The following is a 26,187-nucleotide window of genomic DNA, read 5'->3' as shown; positions in this document are numbered from 1 at the left end:
AAAGATTCTCATTTAAAATTTCGTACGAGAAATATCAGATATGAAAGACTGCGCATGACCCGACCCGAAACAACCGAAAAAAAGCCGTTGTCGTATGAGAATTTCCCTACATTATTTCTATCCTCGGTTGCGTCTTGCTGTGAAACATCGAGGAAAACCAGCTGATCGGCCAATTTTCTCACAGTGTATACGAGCTGTCAAAGTACTGAAATACAACACAGGCTGCAGTTTTTATATTCTCCACAGAGGGTGATCCTACGCATTGTAGGTGGAACGCACACACAGGAAGTGATAGGAGGCGCAGACAGGAAGTGATGTCTTCTGCAGACAGGAAGTGATGTAGCTTTATAACCAGGAAGTTCTAAGTGATAGATGAGTTTGGAGAAAGTGGAGAGGAGACGTTGCTGGAACTGGAGGAGGTAATAAGATATTATTTTATATTTACACCCAGTAACCCCCCGTCATGTCCGTCCTCTTCCTCCATTTTCTTTTGTCACCAGCACATACAAATATATTTAGGAAAAAGGATTGGGTGGTTGTGGAACACGTAATGTAACTTTGAAAAAGTTGCACACGAGATAACAATTTTGTAAACAAAAAAACAACAAAAACATGTACGAAGGTACAAGGTAAGTTGGAGGGTGAATATGGCCTTTGGATCACATTTCAGTTGACAAATATCAACATCTGGCTTGTATGTACCGACGTCCAACTGGAGTTCACCCACCCACTCCGGGGTTACCAGATAATAATAAAAATAATACTTCAACTGACATGCTGTCAGTTACACCAAAATGCCCATCAGATTCGGCACTCACCGGAAACGCCAGACCCTTGTGTTACAGCCTCCCGATCATCAGTTCTCCAGGTAATCGCCTGTAGTAACAGCAATCACCCAGCGCTGGTCTTCTTCCTCCTAGCCCAGTGGTTCTTAATGTTTTTTGAGTCGCATACCACTTTAAGAATCTGATGAAAGTGATGGACCCCCACTGTTATACAAATTTAAATGGTAAACATGAGCCAACATAGAGTCAAGAGATGCTTAGCGGTTTACGCTATAGGCAGAGGCACGGTGTGCTTTCTTTAATTTGTTTCAATGGGAAACCATTGATTGAGAAAAGGAGAGGGCTGTATAGTGAATGTCAATGTTATGCTTTTTCTGACCCTCACAGACCCCCTGAAACCCATCCATGGACTACTTAGGGGTCCATGGACCCCAGGTTAAAAAACCCTGTCCTAGCCTTCTGGTCACTCTTGAGCTCCACAGCAGCACTCCTACATTGGATTACAGCTTCAAATTGCCTAAGAGTGTCCACCTATCGGGCAGGAACTTGATATACAGATTTTTCTTTATCTGACCCTCACGGACCCCCTGAAACCCATCCACGGACCATTTAGAGGTTCATGGACCCCAGGTTAAAAGCCCCTGTCCTAACCCTTTGGTCGGTCTTGAGCTCCACAACAGCACCCCAAAATGGAATTACAGCTTCAAATCACCTGGGACTTTCCACTCTCCGCCAGTATATCTGGCAGGAACTTGATACACAGATTTGTCTTTATTTGACCCCCTGAAACCCATCCACAGACCATTTAGAGGTCCATGGACCCCAGGTTAAAAACCTCTGTCCTAGCCCTTTGGTCACTCTTGACCTCCACAACAGCACACCAAAATGGGATCACAGCTTTAAAATACCTAGGACATTACACCTATCAGGCAGGAACTTGAAAAACAGTCATTTGTTATCTGACCCTCACAGACGCCCTAAAACCTATTCATGGACCATAGGTCAAAACCCCCTGCCCTAGCACTTTGGTCACTATTGAGCTCCAATACAGCACCCCTAAAAGGATTACAGCTTCAATTTACCTGGGACTTTCCACCTCTCCTCCAGGATTTTGGGTAGAAACTTGATACACAGATTTTTTTTATCTGACCCTTACAGACCCATCCATGGACCACTTTGGTTAGGAATCCATGTTCTAGACCTTTGGTCAATCTTCAGCTCTACAACAGCAGGTGCTCTATTGGATAACAGCTTCAAACCACCTGGGACTTTCCAACCCTCCTCCAGTATATCAGGCAGGAGCTTGGTACATAGTCAAAAAGATTGATGCCCTATGCACACTAGGCGTTTAGGCAAAATGCATGAGGCACCAGAGTTTAGGTGCAGGGGAAAGGCATAGGTGTACCATCCAGCCCCACTGCCTGTAAAACTCAAGGAGAGGCTGCTGTGGCTGGACGGTGTACTAATGTTTAAGGCAGTATGCACCCAGAGACGAATGTCTGGTATGTACTCATCCCTGGGCTTATAATACCCTAAACAATAGTACTGCTCAGTGCACCGAGACACAGACGGAAGAAAATCATACACATCTCCAGTCAGGTTCACAAATTTTCAAAGTTAACATTCTGGTGCACAATCCACATCAGACGTCAAATTAAACAGCAACCAAAGAAAAAGATACCTAGTGTGTGAAACAACTATTTGATAAATCAGAGCACAGAGCCAAATATCTTAAGATTTAATGCAGGGCAAGGAATAATTAAAAATCAGGAGACTCCAGTATAGAAAATTCAGGGCTTGACCAGTCTCATAGACCTTATGCTAAGATCACTCCTGTGAAATAATATCTTGCTGGAGGACTCAAGTGACTCTCTCACCCAGTGTTGGGACAAGGTCATCCAGAGCCCAGGGCAAAGATCCCAAACTGCCCAGCCTTGTAACAGAAGAGAGGTGCCCCATCCTTACAGTAAACTCTTGCGCCCAGGGCAGCCTCCCCTCCTGCCCACCCCTTGTCCCAACTCTGCTCTCACCCCAACTTCCAAGAAAACAAAAGGAATATAACATATGATCCTACAGACTCAACTCAGATCAGTGCTGAAAGGTCAGGCCATACTCACCTAGACTGGTCCCACAGATGGCAGTACAACAACTTACATAAGGATAGAGCTGTACCCCCCATAAATATTCTCAAGTTCTTTGTTGGGAACCCCAGGTTTCCCAGATTTTGTTGTTAGAGTTGTACATTAAAGAGAGTCTCTAATTTTCACTCGAGATTGATAAGTAAGACTAATAATATAATATAATATAAGAAGCAGTCTGAGATGTCAGAACTCTGTGCAGACATTTTTCACCCCAGTACAATCCAGATAATTCTCAGTTTATTATCCGTCTACAGAGAGGAGAGTCCTGTATAGATCACATGACCACATCAATGAAGATGGATGGAGACCAAACCCATGTGACTGAGGGGATATTGAACCTCACCCTGGAGATCATCTATCTGCTGACAGGAGAGGTGAGGAGGATTCTGGGAGGTCACATGGCATCACTCTTATCTCCATTAATAAAACACAGACCTGACCGGAGAGGTGAGGAGGATTCTGGGAAGTCTGTAGTGATAATTATAACTTTCTCTCTATATACAGGATTATAAAATAGTGAAGAAAATATCTGGTGATCCATTAACACCCAGCAGCCATCTTCACAGGACAAACTGCATCACAGTGCCTTCACCTCACTGCCTGACAACAGAGGTAACCAGTGCCAAGAAGATTCTAGAAGTCACCAAGAAGATCATTGAGCTGCTGACAGGAGAGGTGAGCGGTGCCGGGAATTCTGGGACATTATCCAGTAACAGACAAGGGATGTGTCTGGATGGTGACTGTATCATTGTGTGTGTCAGGTTCCTATAAGGTGTCAGGATGTCACTGTCTATTTCTCCATGGAGGAGTGGGAGTATTTAGAAGGACACAAGGATCTCTACAAGGATGTCATGATGGAGAATCAGCCGCCCCTCACATCACCGGGTAAGAGGAGACTTTATTGTAAAGGAGAGAGCAGTACGGAGGGTCCACCTAGATCCCCCATCATCTGATAAACACATATAAACAATGTATTCAGTCAGTGTGTGTGTTTCCTACAGATGGATCCAGTAATGGGAACCCACCAGAGAGATGTCCCCGTCCTCTGTATTCCCGGGATTCCACACGGGAAGATGAAACCATCACTCACCATCATCAGGTAGATGGTACTGAGCAGGTAGGCCTAAAAAATTCTAAGCCATGAGAGGACATTCTTCTATGTAATCTCTTGCTCTTTTTAGAAATCTATTCTAACATCTTTGGGGTTTAGGTTGAAGAACTAAAAGACATCAAAATTGAGGATAAAGAGGAATCAGAAGAGACGTCAGTGAGTGGAGATCAGCGGTCTATGGAGGAAGGAGGTCCTTTGTACTCCTGGGATTTCATAAAGGAAGATCACAGCTATACACACCATGATCAGGTAGATGGAGGACTGAGACAAAGAAACTATAAAGTAATTCTAAACTTTGATATTATTCTACAATATTATTTTCTTGTATCTTTTTATAAATGTATTCTGTCATCTTTGGGGTTTAGGGTGAAGAACTAAAAGAAATCAAAGCTGAGGTTAAAGAGGAAGAAGAAGAAACGTTGGTGAGTGCAGATCAGCAGTCTATGCAGGAGGGGGAGAGAATTGTTGAAAGCAACCAGGAGGAATCTTCTCTACTAACGGACACAAGTAAGTAACATTAAGGAGCGTATTTTTTTAAAAAAAACAAGGGTCAGAAATTTGGCAGTGTATAGGGGTCATGTTTCCAAAAAAAATGAGGTGGAGGTATTGTACATAATATAGTAAAGAAATCTATGGTCTTCACAAATAATGTAATCAGTGTGTTTCCACACTACCCAACAAATGATATCAAGATACTGTACACCATATGGAAGGTCCATCTCCATTTCTCAATATAATGTCATGTTCCCAACAAATGAGGAGGAGATACTGTACACCATATGAAAGGTCCATCTCCATTCCTCAATATAATGTCATGTTCCCAACAAATGAGGTGGAGATACTGTACACCATATAAAAGGTCCATCTCCATTCCTCAATATAACGTCATGTTCCCAACAAATGAGGAGGAGATACTGTACACCATATAAAAGGTCCATCTCCATTCCTCAATATAATGTCATGTTCCCAACAAATGAGGAGGAGATACTGTACACCATATGAAAGGTCCATCTCCATTCCTCAATATAAGGTCATGTTCACAACAAATGAGGTGGAGATACTGTACACCATATGAAAGGTCCATCTCCATTCCTCAATATTAAGTCATGTTCACAACAAATGAGGAGGAGATACTGTACACCATATGAAAGGTCCATCTCCATTCCTCAATATAACGTCATGTTCCCAACAAATGAGGAGGAGATACTGTACACCATATGAAAGGTCCATCACCATTCCTCAATATAACGTCATGTTCCCAACAAATGAGGAGGAGATACTGTGCACCATATGAAAGGTCCATCACCATTCCTCAATATAATGTCATGTTCCCAACAAATGAGGAGGAGATACTGTACACCATATGAAAGGTCCATCACCATTCCTCAATATAATGTCATGTTCCCAACAAATGAGGAGGAGATACTGTACACCATATGAAAGGTCCATCACCATTCCTCAATATAATGTCATGTTCCCAACAAATGAGGAGAAGATACTGTACACCATATGAAAGGTCCATCTCCATTCCTCAATATAACGTCATGTTCCCAACAAATGAGGAGGAGATACTGTACACCATATGAAAGGTCCATCACCATTCCTCAATATAACGTCATGTTCCCAACAAATGAGGAGGAGATACTGTGCACCATATGAAAGGTCCATCACCATTCCTCAATATAATGTCATGTTCCCAACAAATGAGGAGGAGATACTGTACACCATATGAAAGGTCCATCACCATTCCTCAATATAATGTCATGTTCCCAACAAATGAGGAGGAGATACTGTACACCATATGAAAGGTCCATCACCATTCCTCAATATAATGTCATGTTCCCAACAAATGAGGAGGAGATACTGTACACCATATGAAAGGTCCATCACCATTCCTCAATATAATGTCATGTTCCCAACAAATGAGGAGAAGATACTGTACACCATATGAAAGGTCCATCTCCATTCCTCAATATAATGTCATATTCCCAACAAATGAGGAGGAGATACTGTACACCATATGAAAGGTCCATCTCCATTGTATCCTTTATCTGGTTTGTATTCATAGTTTTCTGTTATAAATCCATGCCAGAATTTTGAGAAATTTGAATTCTGTAGCAACATACATGACTCCTGAATGGAACACAGAATACTTATTTGTTTAAAACTTTCTTTCCAACAGGTGGACACAATGTCGGGAACACCCCTGAGGAACATCTCATTGTATCTCCAGATTATAAAGCAGAGGACAACAACATAGTGAAATATTCTCCATCTCCAGGAATAATTCCCATTACTCTAAACATACACAATGGATCTTCCCATTCGGAGGGATCTTCTGATAATATAAATACTCCAGATCTACATCTAGTATCTCACAGTGAGGAGAGGTCAACAGATCCACCTGGCCCCAAGGAGTCATCTTTAAGCCATGAAGTTGTTCACACAGGAGAGCGTTCCCTGATATGTTCTGTGTGTGGGAAATCCTTCACTGAAAACAGAAAACTTCTTAGACACCAGAGAATTCACATGGATGAGCGTCCCTATTCTTGTTCAGAGTGCGGGAAATGTTTAACTGTAAAAGAAAAACGTATACACCAAAGAACACCAACGGGTGAGAATCCTTTTTCGTGCTCAGAGTGCGGAAAAAGTTTCACTGAGAAAGGAAAACTTCTTCAGCACCAAAAAAGTCACACGGGTGAGCGTCCTTACTCCTGTTCAGAGTGCGGGAAATGTTTCATTCAAAAGGGAAACCTTCTTAAGCACCAGAGATGTCACACAGGTGAGCGTCCCTATTCCTGTTCCGCCTGTGGGAAATGCTTTATTGAGAAGAACGCACTTGTTATACACCAGAGAATCCACACGGGTGAGCGGCCCTATTCGTGCTCAGAGTGCGGGAAATGCTTCATTCAGAAAGGAAACCTTCTTAAGCACAAGAGATCTCACACGGGTGAGCGTCCCTATTCATGTTCTGAGTGCGAGAAATGTTTCACTGAGAAAAATGCTCTTCTTGTACATCAGAGAATACACACCGGTGAGCGTCCCTATACATGCGCAGAGTGTGGGAAAAGTTTCACTAAGAAAAACGCATTTCTTGTACACCAGAGCCGACACGCAAGTGAGCGCCTCTGTTCATGTTCAGAGTGCGGAAAACGTTTCTTTCATAAAGGAGACCTTCGTAAGCACCAGAGAAATCACACGGCTGACCGATCTCATTCGTGTTCGGAGTGCGGGAAATGTTTCAATCAGAAAGGAAATCTTCTTAGACACCAGAGAATTCACACAGGCGAGCGTCCTTTTTCGTGTTCAGAGTGCGGGAAATGTTTCATCCAGAAAAGAGACCTCTATAGGCATCAGAGATGTCACACGCGCGAGCACTCTTTCTCGTGCGCAGAGTGCGGGAAGTGTTTCACTGACAAAAATATACTACTTCTACACCAGAAAATTCACACGGGGGAGCGTCCCTTTTCCTGCTCAGAGTGCGGGAAGTGTTTCAATCAAAAGGGAAACCTTCTTAGACATCAGAGAACTCACACGGGCGAGCGTCCTTATTCGTGTTCAGAGTGCGGGAAGTGTTTCATTCAGAAAAGAGACCTCTTCCGACACCAGAGATGCCACACAGGTGTGCATCCTTTTTCATGTTCGGAGTGCGGGAAATCTTTCACTGACAAAAACGTACTTCTTCTCCACCAGAAAGTTCACACGGGCGAGCGGGACTATTCTTGTTCAGCGTGCGGGAAATGTTTCATTCAGAAGAATTCGCTTCTTAGACACCAGAGGATTCACACGGGTGAGCGTCTCTATTCGTGTTCAGAGTGCGGGAAATGTTTCGTTCAGAAAGGCGACCTTGATGACCACCAGAGGATTCACACGGGGGATCGCCCTTTCGCATGTTCAGAGTGTGGGAAATGTTTCAGTTACAAGAAATCGCTTATTTCCCACCAGCGGATTCACAGGGCGCAGCCAATGTTTAATCAGGAATAGATCGGAATTGTTCTGAACTAGACATGTGCAATTCGTTTAGTTCCGAATTCGTTTTTTAATGAATTTTGACAAATTTGTTAATTCCGAAATTTCCGAACCTCCGAAATTATGAATTTACGAATTCCGAACTTACAAAATTATGAATTTTTGAAATTATGAATTTACGAATTCCGAACTTACAAAATTACGAATTTTCGAAATTCCGAACTTACAAAATTACGAATTTTCGAAATTCCGAACTTACAAAATTACGAATTTTCGAATTTATGAAATTATGAATTATTGAATTCCGAACTTACAAAATTATCAATTTTTGAAATTACAAATTTACGAAATTACAAATTTACGAAATTACGAATTACAAACTTACAAAATGACAAATGTTTGAAATTACGAATTTTCCAATTTACGAAATTACGAATTTATGAATTCCGAACTTACAAAATTACGAATTTTTGAAATTCCGAATTTACGAAATTATGAATTTATGAATTCCGAACTTACAAAATTACGAATTTTCGAATTTATGACATTACGAATTATTGAATTCCGAACTTACAAAATTATGAATTTTTGAAATTACAAATTTACGAAATTACAAATTTACGAAATTACGAATTACAAACTTACAAAATTACGAATTTTTGAAATTACGAATTTTCCAATTTACGAAATTACGAATTTATGAATTCCGAACTTACAAAATTACGAATTTTTGAAATTCCGAATTTACGAAATTATGAATTTATGAATTCCGAACTTACAAAATTACGAATTTTTGAAATTACGAATTTTTGAAATTTTACGAAATTACGAATTTATGAATTTCCGAACGTACAAAATTACGAATTTTTGAAATTACGAATTTACGAATTCCGAACTTACAAAATTACGAATTTTCGAATTTATGAAATTACGAATTATTGAATTCCGAACTTACAAAATTATGAATTTTTGAAATTACAAATTTATGAAATTACAAATTTACGAAATTACGAATTACAAACTTACAAAATGACGAATTTTTGAAATTACGAATTTTCCAATTTACGAAATTACGAATTTATGAATTCCGAACTTACAAAATTACAAATTTTTGAAATTCCGAAATTATGAATTTCGAACTTACAAAATTCCCAATTTCCGAATTTATGAATTTCCACGAATTTCGGAAATTCTAAAATTTCCGAATTTCGGGAATTCGAAATGTAATAAATTTAAAAATTCTAAAATTTTGAAATTTGAAAATCCAAGAATAAGAATGAAAATCTGAAAATTCGAAAACCCGAAAATATGAAATAATAACTAACTAATAATAAATATTAAATTATAGGTATTGGAATTTCTTTTCAAATTTGACTGTTAGTGAACGGAACAAATACGAATTTATCCGAAGTTACGAATGATCCGAAATAAGGAATGCCGTATCTAAACGAATGGAACGGAACGATCTAATTTATAATCAATAACAATAATAATAATAAAACCTTTTTATTATTATTAATTATTATTATTAATAAGTTCCATTCCATTTGTTTAGATACGGCATTCCTTATTTCGGATAATTCGTAACTTCGGATAAATTCGTATTTGTTCCGTTCACTAACAGTCAAATTTGAAAAGAAATTCCAATACCTATAATTTAATAGTTAGTTATTATTTCGAATTTTACTGATTTTCTTTTTTTTCGAATTTTTGTTTTTCCGAATTTTCAAATTTCCAAAAAAAACGAATGAAATGTAAACGAAAACGAACACATTTTTTCTCAGTGCACACGTCTATTCTGAACGTCGGTTTTCCAGATTTATGTTACGTTTTTTTTATTGTGATTTTCACGTTTTGGTTTTGTAAAATAAATCCTAAAGCTCTACACAACGTGGTCTTCAGAGTCCCTTTTTTGGTCCAAATGACCAGAATTCTTAGTGATCGGTGATTGGATGAAGAATGTGCGTCCATAGAGAGTCCTCCATTGGTGTTTTGTTACTTACAGTAGGGAAAATAATGATTTGATCCCCTCCAGATTGTGTAAGTTTGCCCACTTACAAAGAAATGAAGGGTCTATAATTTTTATCATAGGTGTATTATAAATGATAGAGACAGAATATCAACCACAAATCCAGAAAAAAACACGATACAAATGTTATAAATTGAGTTCCAGTTTAGTGAGTAAAATAAGTATTTGGTGGAGAAACCCTTGTTGACAAGAACAGAGGTCAGACGTTTCTTGTAGTTGGTGACGAGGTTTGCTCACATCTCAGGAGGGATTTTGGTCCACTCTATAGATCTTCTCTAAATCCTTAGGGCTAGTTTACACTTGCTTTCAGAACAAGGCTTCGGACAGGTTTTGTAAAGCTCTCTGAACGCCAGTCAAAGGTCCTGTCACTAAATAAAATGGTTAGCTTACAGTCCTGTTTACACCTTGCTTTTGCTTGGTGCTTCGATGAGGCTTTGGTGGGGCTTCGATGAGCCTTTGGTGGGGCTTTTGATGAGGCTTTGGTGGGGCTTCGATGAGCCTTTGGTGGGGCTTCGATGAGCCTTTGGGGAGGCTTCGGTAGGGCTGCGATGAGGCTTTGGTGGAGCTTCGATGGGGCTTCGATGAGCATTTGGTGGGGCTTTGATGAGTCTTTGGTGGGGCTTCGATGAGGGTTTGATGGAGCTTCATTGGGGCTTTGATGAGGCTTTGGTGGAGCTTCGATGAGCTTTTGGTGAGCCTTTGGGGAGGCTTCGATGAGGCTTTGGTGAAGCTTCGATGGGGTTTCGATGAGCCTTAGGTGGGGCTTCGATGAGTCCTTGGTGGGGCTTCGATGAGACTTTGGTGGAGCTTTAATGGGGCTTCGATGAGGCTTTGGTGGGGCTTCAATGAGCCTTTGGTGGGGCTTCAATGAGTCTTTGATGGGGCTTCGATGAGGCTTTAGTGGAGCTTTGATGGGGCTTCGATGAGGTTTTGGTGGGGCTTTGAGGAGGCTTTGGTGGAGCTTCGATGGGGCTTCGATCAGCTTTTGATGAGCCTTTGGTGAGGCTTCGGTGAGCCTTTGGTGGGGCTTCGATGAGGCTTTGGTGGAGCTACAATTCGGCTTCGATGAGCCTTTGGTGGGGCTTCAATGAGCCTTTGGTGGGGCTTCAATGAGCCTTTGGTGGGGTTTCGATGAACCTTTGTTGGGGCTTCGATGAACCTTTGGTGGGGCTTCGATGAGGCTTCGATGAGGCTTTGGTGGGGCTTTGATGGGGCTTTGGGGAGGCTTCGATGAGGCTTTGGTGGAGCTTCGATGGGGCTTCAATGAGCTTATGGTGGGGCTTCGATGAGCGTTTGGTGGGACTTCGATGGGGCTTCGATGAGCCTTTGGTGAGGCTTCGATAAGCTTTTGCTGGGGCTTCGATGAGGCTTCGATGGGGCTTTGATGAGCCTTTGGTAAGGCTTTGTGGGGCTTCGATAAGCTTTTGGTGGGGCTTCGGTGAGCCTTTGGTGGGGCTTTGATGAGCCTTTGGTTGGGTTTCGATGAGCCTTTGGTGAGGCTTCGGTGGGGCTTCGATAAGCCTTTGGTGGGGCTTCGATAAGCCTTTGGTGGGGCTTCGATGAGCCTTTTGTGGGTTTTCGATGAGGCTTCAGTGGGGCTTAAAGCGAGCTTTGCCATAGACTTCTATGGAGGCTTTGAAGACACTTTGAAGCACCACTAAAGCTACATGGGGTATAATTTTTTAAGCAAAGCAAAAGCAAGGTGTAAACAAGACTGTAAGCTAACCATTTTTTTTTTGTAACAGGGGCTTTGACTGGCGTTCAGAGAGCTTTAACAAAGCCTGTCCGAAGCCTTGTTTTGAAGCAAGTGTAAAGTAACCGTTAATGTGTGTTGAAGCCGAAGCAAGTGTAAATGAGCCCTAAGGGAACACATTTAACCCTTTTATTGCCCCCCCAGGGTTCAGAAGTGCATTGCGGTCATAATGCAGGGATGGGGGGGTGATGTGAAGGGTGGTAGAGGACACAGCTATGGGGGTGACCCTGCCTATAACTTTGTCCTCTGCCCCTTCACATCACCCGCCCCCCCCCACACACACACACAGTGGTGTCTTCTGCCCCCCCTTCCCTCCTCTCCCATTAGGGTTGCCACCTGTCCGGGTTTCATCCGGACAGCTCGGGTTTTGAATTGTGTGTCCGGGTTTCAGACTGTCTGAAACCCAGACACAATATTCATAATGTACTGTGGCTCCCAAATGAACCAAGTACCACAACTGCCGCGTGCATAGGGTTGTGCAGGGGCCCCATCCCCATACATGGACAGGCAAGAAGAGAGGGCTTGATCTGCTTCTCGTCCTCCGACCTCTACCCCTCTGTCTGCCCACCCACACTGCAATCCCTGGCATTCTGTGGATGTGTGGGCTGGAAATTTGAAGCTCAGCAACCGGCAGACATATTGCAGATGAAAGGTGTCAATGCCTGAGCCTCCATCCCCAGGTGAGTGAGCTCACCATCCAATGTCTGTGACTGTTCTCCCCCCCTCCCTTTTCTCTTCTGCCTCTGAGCGAGTGAGTACACTAAGGTAAGAGGGACTCGGATGTAAGGGGTGCCCTGTGGACTCTGATGTAAGGGGGGCTTTGGGAACCCTAATTTAAGGGGGAATGCTGGGAACTCTGATATAAGTGGGAGGTTTGGTGAGCAGGAACCTTCTTACATCAGAGTTCTCCTTTACTTTAGAGTCTACAGCATTCCCCCTTAAAAACTATTGTTGATTTTGCACTAAAGTGTTCGGGTTTGGCTTGAAGAAAAGGTGGCAACTCTATCTCTCATAGCACAGTGTCCTACCTTCTACAGTGGAGACCGGGAGGCAGCACAGTTCTGGACAGAGGGGCGGGAGCTGGCAGAGTTACTTTTCATATTAGCAAGCTGGTAATTGGTTGCTGAGGACCACCCTGTGTGCTAGCAACCAATCACCAGCGGTCTAACATAAAAAGGTTTGTATGGCCAGCTCCTCCTCCCGCCCTCCGTCCTGAGCTGTGCTTCCTCCCGGTCTCCACAGCGGTGGAGGAGGATGGAGGCGGGAGGGGGAGAGAGACACCGGAACACAGAGGAGGGTGGTAGGGGAGCCTGGGGAGACAAGGATCGGCACACGAAAGGCGGGGGACGGCAGGGCAGGAACCTGTTCGTAGTCCACCTATCACCTGCCGGCGGTCGACAGGTGGACCCACCCTAGAGAATAAAATGACGGTTGTTGCAATATTTTATGTCACACTGTATTTGCGCAGTGGTCTTTTTCAAATGCAATTTTTTTTTAGGGGGGGGGGGGGGATAAACAGTAAAATTAGCCTAATTTTTTTGTATACTATGAAAAATGATGTTACGCCGTGAGAATCGTGATCTTTATTCTAAGTAAAAAAAATCGTGATTCTCATTTTGGCCAGAATTGTGCAGCTCTACAGAACGGGGATCTGCCGATGTAAACAAGGCAGATCCCTGTTCTGACAGGGACAACACTGAGGTCTGCTGTTCCTAGTGATTAGGAACAGCGATCTCTGTGTTGTTCCTGTCAGCACTTCCCCCACACAGTTAGAAATACAAAGGGAACAGAGTTAACCCCTTGATCGCCCCTGTAGTTAACCCCTTCCCTGCCTGTATCATTTATACATTGATCAGTGCACTTTTTTTGCACTGATCACTGCATTGGTGTCACTGGTGCCCAAAAAGTGTCACTTAGGGTCAGATTTGTCCGCCGCAATGTCGCAGTCCCACTAAAAATCACTGATCGCCACCATTACTAGCAAAAAAAAAAAAAATTAAGTCCCTAAATCTTTTCCCTATTTTGTAGATGCTATAACTTTTGCGCAAACCAATCAATATACACTTATTGGGTTTTTTCTTTTACCAAAAATATGTAGAAGAATACATATTGGCCTAAACTGATGAAGAAATTCGTTTTTTTTACTTTTTTGGGGGGGGGATTTGTATTATAGCAGAAAGTAAAAAATATTGTTTTTTATTCAAAATTGTCAGGTTTTTTTTTTTTTGTTTATAGCGCAAACAAAAAAAATGCAGAGGTGAGCAAATATCACCAAAAGAAAGCTCTATTTGTGGGGAAAAAACCCGTAAATTAATTTTGGTGCAGCGTCACATGACCCCGCAATTGTCAATTAAAGTGCCGTAATGGGAAAGGAGCTCAGCAGCCGGGCATAGCATCCAGGGTGGAGGGGGTGGCCAGGGGGCTTTGGGGGGGGGCACAACTTAGATCTGGGGGGAAAAGCGACACAAAATCTGGAGCCTGCAGCCCCTCAGGAGGTGTTAAGGGATTTGTTTTAGCAATTTCTGAAGGTTTCTCTGTCAGTGTTGGCAGGTGTTGGGGGAAGGTCACCTCCCGGAGGTGTGTGTCTTTTCCCCAGTTGTCAGGAAAGTGGGGTAAGTAGACATCTCCAGGTGGGGGGTACAAAGAATCCCAGCTGGTGACTAGGAGACATTGAGCGGTGTCTTACCTCACCAGTAACATCCGTCCCATCATGGCTACAGGACGGCACTCTTCACCTCTTAACTTGCTGAGCTTGGTTACCATTCCATGTTGCCAGCACACAGCACAGACACTTCCCCATCCTGGGCTGTTCTCGCCTCATGCTCCTCTCCATTCAGGAAATGTCTCGCAGCTTCTCCCCAGCCAATGAGAACAGAGAGGTGTGGACTGTGGAACGCAAAGTGGAAGCCCAGTATTGGAACGTGGCTGTGGGGCCCTAGAGCAGATCGGAGCTGGACTTTGTGGAGGATATGATAATATGACAGGGAGGCTGCAGGGGCCCCCTGGAGCTGGGGGGGGGGGGGGTTGCGATTGTGACACCTGCAACCCCTTATGCTACGCCCATGGCCATGACCCATCTTCAGTGTTCTGGCTGAGAGAAGAAAGTTCTCATCCAAGATTTTACAATACATGGCCCCGTCCATTGGTGCCTCAATGGGGCAAAGTCGGTCTGTACCTTTTGAAGAGAAGCAGCCCCAAAGCATAATGTTTCCACCTCCGTACTTGACTGTAGGGGTGGTGTTCTTAGGGTCATAGTCAGCATTTTTCTTCCTCTCAAACACAGCGCGTCCCCCTCCTCAAGAAGGCACATGTAGAGTCAGGCCAATGAATTCAGAGAAGGTTTGGGAGAAAGTGCTGTGGTCAGATGAGACCAAAATTGAGCTCTTTGGCATTAACTCTACTCGCCGTGTTTGGAGGAAGGAAAATATTGACTATGACCCTAAGAACACCATCCCTACAGTCAAGCACGGAGATTGAACGTTGATGCTTTGAGGCTGTTTCTCTGCTAAAGGTACAGGCCGACATTGCCGCATTGAGGGGCCAATAGACGGGGGCCATGTATTGTAAAATCTTGGATGATAACTTTCTTCCATCAGCTAGAACACTGAAGATGGATCTTCCAGCATGGCAATGACCCAAAACATACCGCCAAGGCAACAAAGGAGTGGCTCAAGTAGAATCACATTAAAGTCATATAGTTACCTAGTCAGTCACCAGATCCTATAGAAAATGTTTAAAGGGAGCTGAAGAGACAGCCAAGAAACCTTAAGGATTTAGAGAAGATCTGTAAAGAAGAGTGGACCAAAATCCCTCCTGAGATGTGTGCAAACCTGGTCACCAACTACAAGAAACGTCTTACCTCTGTGCTTGCCAACAAGGGTTTCTCCACCAAGTACTAGGTCATGTTTTGCTCGGGGATCAAATAATTATTTTCCCCACTGTATGTCAGCTAATATTCTAAGGATACAAGGAGCCACTAGAAATGCCACATAGAATATTTCCATCACCGCCATCTTGGTTCTCCTCCTTATGGTTACAGTGATAGGCTCTATAATTCTAGTCATTATCTTTATCAGTGATACGGAGGTCATCTCTATTGGTGGCTTACAGAGTATGTCCGTATCGTTATCTGTACTGTTTTTGTCACAGTAATTATCCCCTCATTGTCATAGTAATCGTTGTTTAACCACTTCCCGTCTGGCCTATAGCAAAATGACGGCCGGGCTGGGGTTTAATTGTTCTGAGTGGACATCATATGACGTCCTTCAGAACAAGCCGCTCATGCATGCCCCCGGTGGCATCGGTGGTGCAGTCTGTTGCTCGAGCAGAGCACGGTATATATACACGTGGGCGTGTATATATACTGTGTGTGTGTGTGTGTGTGTGTGTGTATATATATATATATATATATATATATATATATATATATATATATATTTATGGTTGGAGCCCTATGTCCGGTATGTACATGGATACCACTTATAGTAAAGATAGGACTTAGCATCGGAAATGGACCTGAAAGTGTGGACTTAGCTTATGAAATGGACCTGAAAGTGTGCCTTGGTCTAATGGCCGGTATGCCAAAATAAGGGGGCATACCCTGGTTTAAGAAATGATTATTCTGTAAGAGAAATGAATGAAATGAATAGTTTGAGAAATGCTGTGAAATGGGGATGGGAGGGTGGGTATCGCGCACAGGAAACCGACAAGCACCACAGGTGAGCGGGCTGCTTAAGTACCCCCCGGGCTCCTCCCATAAATTCAGGCCACCATACTGGCCTTCCTACTTATGGTTGGAGCCCTATGTCCGGTATGTACATGGATACCACTTATAGTAAAGATAGGACTTAGCATCGGAAATGGACCTGAAAGTGTGGACTTAGCTTATGAAATGGACCTGAAAGTGTGCCTTGGTCTAATGGCCGGTATGCCAAAATAAGGGGGCAAAAACATTCAGGTAGGGTTATGATTTTATTGATTTTCAATTATTTATTGAGCCAATTTGGAGAATGCCTGTGCCATCTCTGTTTGTGGGTTGGGGATATACCGGGCGAAGCAGGCTGACTTCCACCTGCCCAGTCTTTTGATGATGTGGTCCGGAACCCCGTGGCGGGATGCCGCGGAGGCTGCTCCGATGCGAAACGAGTGTCCGGAATACTGACTAGGGTTAAGATGAAGATTGCGGAGAAGTATTCTTATGTGTTCCACAAACTGAGAGGCGTTTAAGGGTTTAACTGGGAACGGTAGAAGGGGACTGCTGTCTGGTTGTTCAGGCAGGAGTGACAGGAGCCGGTTGAGTACGGCGACTGGACACCAGCTGTTGTCGGTTTTGAAGAGGTGAATGTTCGCTCCTGAGCCCGTTTGCTGGGTTTTAGAGACCTCGAGGTGCAGGATGAAGTGGTCCTGGTATCTAAGTAAGTGTCGTCTGCATAGTACTCGGTCTGTGGGTTTGTTAGAGGTGAATTCGCCAGGGCGCATGAACCCATAGTACGCTAGATATATCGCTGCTTGTAAGACCGTGCTGCGGAGCCGACCGAATGGCGAGGTAGCCAGAATAGTTGACATGTCCCTAAAGATGGGTCCCGTAATGGGCAAGCGCTTAGTGCTGATGACTGGTTGTTGTTTCTGGATTCCCCTTAAACGGCTCGTATAGCGTGAGATGAGAATAGTGAAGATTTCGTGGGGTCTTCAAGCGCCATAAAATGTTGAATGCCGGCTAGGTATAACCGGATGGTATTGTAGGATAAGGCCAACTGCGTGTGGCAGTGTGCAGTGAAGGCCAGTACCTGCTTGATATCTGTTGGTCCTTTACGGCAGGACGTGAGGAATTTGTTAAAGGCCTTCCAAGCTGTCTGGTAGGCTTTAAGTGTGTTGTAGGAGAGGGAATGATTTATGAGTTGTGTAGCTCCGTGTAAATGTTGATCTAGTCCAGGGTCAGTTGTGACCAGACAGGGATAGGGGCCGACATTGGATCGGCATCGGGAACCTGTTTGAAAAAGGAGGAATAATTGAAACGTGACAATGCGTCAGCTGCTGAGTTGTATCTGCCGGGAATAAATGCACAGTGTATATTGAACTGATGTTGTAAAGACAGTTGTACCAACCTGCGCAGGAAGGACATGACTGCTAGGGACTTGGACCTGCCTTTGTTGATGATGTCTGCCGTGGCCTGGTTGTCGGTGCTAAAGACTACAGTTTGTCCTGTCCAGTGGTGGCCCCAGAGTTGTGCGGCTGCCACTATGGGGTAAAGCTCAAAGAGGGCAGATGTTTGGGAAAAGCCGGGTATCAATAGTATCTGTTGAGGCCAGGGTCCTGAAAACCAATGATGGCCAAAAATTGCCGCGAAACCTGTGGAGGCTGCGGCGTCCGTTACCACCTGGGGTGAATGGACCGAAACTATAGGTATGAATAGAGATATGCCATTCCAGGCGGACAAGAATTCCTCCCACATGGATAGGTCCGCTATGGCTGCGGAGTCTAAATTCAGAATCTGATCAGGGTCTTGAGTTTCCGACAGAAATCTGAGTAGGCGTGATACAAATGTGCGGCCTTGTGGAATAATTCGCATAGCGAAGTTGAGCATACCCAGGAGGGACTGCAACTGTTTTTTGGTACAGTCCTTGGTGTGTGTAAACTCGTGAAGGACTGCCCTAATGCGTGTTAGTTTGTCGAGGGGGAGACTGGCTTGCATTGCGCAGGTATCCAAGCTGACCCCGAGAAAAGTGATGCTATTTGCTGGGCCATCGACTTTGTGCTCGGCAATAGGAACATTGAGGTTTCCAAAAATTACCCTAAGTTTGTCGAGATCTCCTGGGGGCTTGCTGGGTGGTTCTATCAGTAGGAAGTCATCTAGATAATGGATGACTTCATGGCATTGACCCTTGTGTAATAGTATCCAACCGAGGGACTGGGCGAACGTGTCGAAGAGCCACGGGCTACTCTTCGAACCGAAGGTGAGCTTTGTAGCAAAATAATATGCTTCCTTCCACTTGATGCCATGCCAGCACCAAAGGGATGGGTGGATGGGCAGGAGCTTGAAGGCATCCGAGATGTCGGCTTTGGAGAGCCAGGCGCCTGTGCCTGCTTTGATGATCGCTTGTATTGCCATGTCCACGGAAGAATATTTTAGGGAAAACTCCTCGGAGGGGATCAGGGAATTGAGGCTGGGTATGTGGGAAGAATGAGGCGCAGACAAGTCGTACACCAAACGCAATTTATTTGAAAACTTGCCCTTGACAAGCCCAATAGGGCTGACTCTCCATGTGTTGAAAGGGGGGCAACTGAAAGGGCCTATCACGTAACCTCGATCCACCTCTGCCTGTAAGAGCTGATCTATGGCTTGTTCGTCAATGGCTGCCGAACGAAGATTGGCACATTCGTGGGTAGTGTGGGGTAGTGAAATGAGGCCGGTGTGAAAGCCTGCTGTGAAGCCTTGGATAAGGAAGGTGGCCAGGGAAGGGGTGGGATGTGAAGTGAGATACAGTCCTAACCATAAGAGGTTGATCCGGCTTAGTCATGCCCTCTTGTGTTGCTTGACTTCGCACAAAATCCTAGGGTGTGCTCTATGACATAAGGTGCAGAGGTGAAGTAGACGGCACTGACTGAAGTTGCAGGACCCCTGATTAAAGTTATTACAGATGGCTGCCCCTCCCACGGTTCGGACTGGGCGTCCGAGTTTGTCCACCTGAGGCGTTGGTTCAGGGATCGGCTGACCCTGTACTGAACCTGAGGTAGAGGGAAACTCGAAAGGCCGTCTGGTTGCCGTATTGGCGCACCAGGTGGCAGTGTGGGTGGAAGACTGGCAAATCGCACACAGAGGTGAGCGTAAGCCGGCAAAGTGGCGGCAGAAGAGCTCTGTATCCATGAGACTCCAATCTGTCGTGATCTGGAACTGTATGAGTCTGGCCGCGGCCTTGGCTGAAAAGGAACGATGGTAGTCGTAAAAGGCAAAACCTCCGTACTTGTGGCCCAAGTCTACCACAGTATGGAGATACAAGTCCAGCTCTTCCCGCCTGCTAGGGGTGGCTGAGCACAGGACATCTCTGAGCATGCCAAAGGCCAGGGTAAACTCTGAGACTGTTAGCTTGCGGTTCAATCTGGGGTCTTTGGCTTTAAGGACCACTGATATGTCACCCCAGGAGTAGGCTTTATTTTCTGCCAAATCATGCACGGAAATGAGGAGAGAGGCCAGGTTGACGTCCTTGCCGTCCAAGATGTCCTTCCTGATACTGGTTGGGACCAGGTGGGAGGGGTAGACAATATGGCTCGAGCCTGAGGTACCTGCAGGAAGAGGTGTCAAGCTTTGAGTTGCCGTTGGGTCGGGGACAGCCGTGGCCGGTCGGGCCTCCAGAAGTGCAACCCTGGTTTGGACGTCTGCCACTGAGGTGGATAGAGATGACACCATCGTGTGTAACTGTGAAATGGCCGATGATATCGACTGAAGGGATGCCTGTTGGGTACTGGGTCCTGCTGCTGGTGGGGGAAAGAGGAGTTTGAAAAGCTCGCCTTTCCTTGCTGTGGCGGGGAAGGGGACACCTCTGCGTCTGAGCTCTGCCGTCAGTTTGGGGATAGTCCATCCCCTAAGGGATTGCACGCTGCCGCTTTCTGAGACTGGAGAAGGTGACAGAGGGGCCGTGAGGTCTTCGCTGCCGGTCTGAGACATAGTTGCTCTGGTGAGGATTCTCTTGAGCTTTTATTTCCTGGTTGACTGTAACCTATTAGGGGTGAGATGAATTTCAAGTTTTTTTTTTCTTTGATCCGCTGAGTCATACTTACCCGACTTATTCTCCCATTCCCCCTTTTTTTTTTTTTTTTTTTTTTTTTTACCTGGGGGGATATCGTCCAACCTGGTGCAGGGTGGACCTACTGAACTTTGACTGACCTGAGAAAAACGAAAAGGTGACAATTCGTGAAGGGATTGCTAACTGATTTTTTGAAGCAACGATATGACAATGAAATGATTCGAAATGTTTGCCTTGATTATGAATGGACTCCATGACAGAGGTCCGGCCTGGTCGTCGTCATTGATTCGACCGAGAACCGGGCTCTGGAGCATGTATTGAAATGAGGCAAGTGAAAACATTGGTGCACGCGGGACGATCTGGTGCCTGTTTGATGCATCTGGATTCGAATCGGAGCACCGTATGAAATGAAATGAGAGAAATGATTATTAGACCGAGGCTTGAATTGGTTGTGCCGTGTTTGCGACTGGCAACCAACCGAGCTCTGGTATAGGTATGAAATGCTGTTTGGAACCAGCGAGGCATTCCGTAAAGAATCGGTGCATGTCAGATGCGACTGGTTCCGAAACGGTGATGCGTTGTGGGAGTGAAATGGTAGTAAGCTGCATGGCAGAGACATGGATCCATCCCCCGACGTCTGCAATTAGCTATGATCCGGACTTTGAAGCATGTATCAGAAATGAGGCCGAGCCCTGGGGTACGCCATAATGAATCGGTGCATTTCCATGCGACTGGATTCATGTGTGAACGTGATACGTGGAAATGAAATGATAACCATGACAGAAGGTACGAATTACTGATAAACGTAACCCTGGAGCATGTATAGAAATGAGGCCAGTCCTGGGGCACGCCGAGACGAATCGGTGCATTGCCATGCGACTGGATTCATGTCGGAACGTGATAGGTGGAAATGAAATGATAACCATGACAGAAGGTACGAATTACTGATAAACGTAACTCTGGAGCATGTATAGAAATGAGGCCAGTCCTGGGGCACGCCGAGACGAATCGGTGCATTGCCATGCGACTGGATTCATGTCGGAACGTGATAGGTGGAAATGAAATGATAACCATGACAGAGGTATGAATGACTGAAAACGTAACTCTGGAGCATGTATAGAAATGAGGCCAATCCTGGGGCACGCCGAGACGAATCGGTGCATTGCCATGCGACTGGATTCATGTCGGAACGTGATAGGTGGAAATGAAATGATAACCATGACAGAGGTATGAATGACTGAAAACGTAACTCTGGAGCATGTATAGAAATGAGGCCAATCCTGGGGCACGCCGAGACGAATCGGTGCATTGCCATGCGACTGGATTCATGTCGGAACGTGATAGGTGGAAATGAAATGAACCATGACAGAGGTATGAATGACTGAAAACGTAACTCTGGAGCATGTATAGAAATGAGGCCAATCCTGGGGCACGCCGAGACGAATCGGTGCATTTTGCATGCGACTGGATTCGTGTCGGGACGTGATACGTGGAAATGAAATGATAAGCATGACAGAGGTACTAATGTCAGACAATAACGTAACTCTGGAGCATGTATAGAAATGAGGCCGTAATAACTGGGGCACACCGGAACGAATCGGTGCATCTTTTGGTGCGACTGGATTCGAATCGGAGCGCGGTAGGTGACCGAAATGAGAAATGTTGAAATGATTTGAAATGTCAGAAATGAGTTTAGAAATGTTTCAGAAATGAGAAATGATTGGTATTGAACTGACTTGATCCGATTAAATTTGAAATGTCAGAAATGAGTTTAGAAATGTTTCAGAAATGAGAAATGGTTGGTATCGAACTGACTTGATAAATTGCAAATTGCGACTCGCTATGGCTGTCTACCGACGCATATATATATTTTTTTTTTTTTTTTTTTCGTTTTGAATACCGACATGCTAGAAATGAAGCGACGTCTGTGTCGCGGTGCTGTCGAAATGGTAACATATCGAACGTACAAGCGATATACATTGCAGTTTGTGAAATGCGAGTGAAACGAAAATTTGAAATCACGGTTTAGTGACATGATATGAAAACGAAAAGTCCGACGGGACCTTACCTGCGACAGCCAAGCCAGACGCGTGGTACAAAATACGAACGAAAAACGCGGACTTCGAAGGTTTTGAGTACGGAATATCGAAATACGGGAACTTGCGAGGCAAGAACTTGCGGACGCTGGTATATCGAATAGTCGGCCTAGTGACGTATATCGCGCACAGGAAACCGACAAGCACCACAGGTGAGCGGGCTGCTTAAGTACCCCCCGGGCTCCTCCCATAAATTCAGGCCACCATACTGGCCTTCCTACATATATATATATATATATATATATATATATACACGCCCATCTAATATTGAGTAGATCCATTTTGCCACCAAAACAGTCCTGACTCATTGAGCTATGGACTCCACTAGACCTCTGAAAGTATGCTGTGGTATCTGGCACCAAGCCGTAAGTAGCAGATCCTTTAAGCCAGGAGTCTCAAACTGACGGCCCTCCAGCTGTTGCGAAACTACAAGTCCCTTGATGCATTGCAAGGCTGACAGTCACAAGCATGACTCCCACAGGCAGAGGCATGATGGGACTTGTAGTTTCGCAACAGCTGGAGGGCCGCCAGTTTGAGACCGTTGCTTTAAGCCCTGTAAATTGTGAGGTGGAGCCTCCATGGATCGGACTTGTTTTTCTAGTATATCCCACAGGTACTCGATTGGATTGAGATGTGGAGAATTTGGAGCCTAAGTCAACACCTCAAACTCGTTGTTGTGTTCCTCAAACCATTCTTTGCAGTGTGGCAGGGTGCATTTTCCTGCTGAAAGAGGCCACTGACATCAGGAAATACCGTTTCCACGAAAGGGTGTACTTGGTCACCAACAATGTTTAGGTTGGTGGTACTTGTCTAATGACAGAAGTTTACTTCAAGGGTGTTATTTCGGGGGGGGTATTTTTGGATTTTATTTTCCGGAAGGGGATCCAGTACATATATTAGAAATTTGAAGAACCAACAGTATCAGATAGGCTTTATCGCAAATTCCTAGCCATGCACATGATAAATGCAGCCAAGCTTTGTGTGCCAATGCACTGAAGATAGAAATGTAACCCTTCCAAGAGAGAGTGGCTCCGGAAAATTCATAGTATCGCTGAGATGGAAGAACTGATCCATATATCCCAAGACAAACTTGTAGGTTAGGTGCAGCATGGCACAGCGGCAATAAGACACACAGTCCCAGTGCAGTGAAAGAACTTGTAGTGAAACAATGTAAAGACAATTTACAAATGAAGCAGCCAAGCCAGGAACACTCACAGGTCCAACAGGGTGTAGTGAACCGTTTTCAACTGAACTGCGCCTGTTAGGAGTGGTAGAATGCGGCGTGGCTGTCTTGTGCCCAAGACATCTTCTGTCCAGAGAAGCAGCAAACCCTACACTTTCCCTCCCCTTCAGGATCCTTTTCCTGCCGCTAGTTATGTCCCTACCAGATGGGGTAACTGTTCCTACTCTACCAACTCGCAAATGTGCACCAAACCTGAGAAACAGCATTTTTTTAAAAGGCTCAGCTTGAATGCTGTTGTTAAGACCCAAGCTCAGAGGCGGTATCGGATTACCGGATCCTGCTCTGTATTACACTGCGACACATATGGCCAGGGTTGTTGACTGGTGCAGACATAGCGACACGAAATTGTGGATAACGCTAGAACAGAAAGCTGCCCATGCTCCACTCGCTGGCTTACCGTTGGTAGAGAAAATCCACACTAACCTTCTGACAGCTCATCCTTTGATTGGCCCTACTCTAGCGGAAATGGATAGATTTTTTCGTCTATCCTCACTGAGCAATTTCCCTTCACCAATAACACCACTTGTTGGACATCCAGGGTTCAAACCCAGCCTCATTGACCCAGCTTTCCATTCGCAAGCCCCACAGAGGCTCCTGAGGGCTTCCCAATTTTTACAGTCTTCCAGCTGGTTCTCGGCAGAGAATGTGCTCTCTGGACGAGTTCTCCTAACATTGGATCAGTGGAGGACTAATCAGCTCTCACACTTTCTTGGCTCACTGCCTAAACCAGCGCTATTTATCCGAGAACTACACTCTTTTGAGGAACTATGTCTGGGGGAGGGCCAATTCGGGGCTCTCTCTCTACCGCCTACAAATCTTTGCTGGAACTCCATTCCGATAAGGATCCCCCGTACCTGGCAAAATGGGAGAGGGACTTGGGAGTTACATTTTCGGAACCTCAAAAGGAACGCATACTCTTCTTTGCACAGAAGTAGCAAATACCAGGAGACCACATACAAAATAACTACACGATGGTATAGAACCCCATCAGTCCTGGCAAAGATATTCCCCAATCAAATGGACTGTTGTTGGCACTGCAGCCTTCACCAGGGAACTATCCTGCACATCTTCTGGGAATGCCCTGTGCTGAAAACTTTTTGGGAACCAGTCCTTAAACTCATACATACATTTACTGACATTTCGCTACAGGACAACCCAGCCGCAGTCCTACTAAACCTTACTCCTTTATCAAGGAAACGTTATCATAAATCCCTACTCAAACACCTCCTAAATGCTGCACGAGAGTGCATTCCACCTTTATGGAAACAACAATCCGCGCCAACAGTGGCCCAATGGTTCGCAAGGGTGAAGGATATAGAGCAAATGGAAGACTTGACCTCGGATCTGCGAGATAAGGCGAAGGAACATAAGACCAGATGGTTTTATTGGATTCAATCCTGCTTAATCCCGATTAATTTCTCCAATATGCTTAACCAGGATTTTTGCCAGCGAATCCTGCTGTCTGACAGGTCCTGACGACCCAGGCTCCCGGGGGGATGACACATCTCCCGCCCACCTGCATCCCACCCTCACTCCCCCTATTTTTTCTTTTTATCCCCCCCCCACCCTCTCTCTCCATCCCCCCCCCTAGCATTCTCTCTCTCACCTTGGTATATACCTGTCTTTTACCTGTATCCACCCCCCCCCCAAAAGAAAAAAAGAAAAAAAGAGTGGTATGCGCAGAACATAGCAATACACACTATTATATACTTCTCACAGCAACCTGGTGGGTCTCTTTTTCTTCAGAAAAGTGAGATTGCCTCTAATGCAAACTGAATGGAGGGGCTACGACATTCTTTTATGAACACTATTTTCTTCTTATACCATACATATATGCTTTAATCTTCCATAGCATATCATGGAGTATTGGTTGGGATAATGATGTTAACTACTGACTGCATAATTTTTCGAAGTTACCTTCTAATTGTATCTGCTGCATACCCTTTAATAAAAACTAAAAAAAAAAAAAAAAAAATGCTCTGCTTGAACCAAGATGCCTGCATGATTCACCTGGGGCAGCAGCATACAATGGGATAGCTTCCCCAGTGATCCAGGAAATCACAGGGAAGCCATGTTCCTCTTGACTATCTCTCCAACTGCGGACGAGTGCCACCTACAGTGGAGAAAGCAGACTGCATCTGCCTAAAAATTCTAAACTTACAGCTACATAGGCATGCTGGACTCATTTTCAGAAGACCGTCGCCTACCAAAACCTTCTAGCATACACATAAATATTGTGGGGCTGTCTGAGCAGCAGTGGAAGTCAAATATTATCCATGCCGAGAGGTATTCAAGGGTGGCCATCTGGTGTTGACATAT

General features: G+C 44.8%; 1 protein-coding gene across 1 annotated transcript in view; it reads left to right on the top strand.

The window, feature by feature from the left end:
- Positions 1-217: 217 nt before the first annotated feature.
- LOC141106918 (uncharacterized) overlaps positions 218-26,187 on the top strand; it is a 118,330-nt gene continuing 92,360 nt past the window's right edge. Inside the window, 8 exon segments of the mRNA XM_073597848.1 lie at positions 218-419; positions 3,181-3,300; positions 3,431-3,601; positions 3,688-3,811; positions 3,928-4,043; positions 4,137-4,319; positions 4,403-4,544; positions 6,220-8,018. Of these exon segments, the coding sequence (XP_073453949.1) occupies positions 3,205-3,300; positions 3,431-3,601; positions 3,688-3,811; positions 3,928-4,043; positions 4,137-4,319; positions 4,403-4,544; positions 6,220-8,018 (2,631 nt within the window). The 5' untranslated portion in view covers positions 218-419; positions 3,181-3,204.

The sequence above is a fragment of the Aquarana catesbeiana genome, linkage group LG08, assembly GCF_042186555.1.
Source record: "Aquarana catesbeiana isolate 2022-GZ linkage group LG08, ASM4218655v1, whole genome shotgun sequence".
In the NCBI taxonomy this organism is placed as follows: Eukaryota; Metazoa; Chordata; class Amphibia; order Anura; family Ranidae; genus Aquarana; species Aquarana catesbeiana.
The sequence above is the reverse complement of the archived record's forward strand: the minus strand, read 5'-3'. Positions and strand labels throughout refer to the sequence as shown.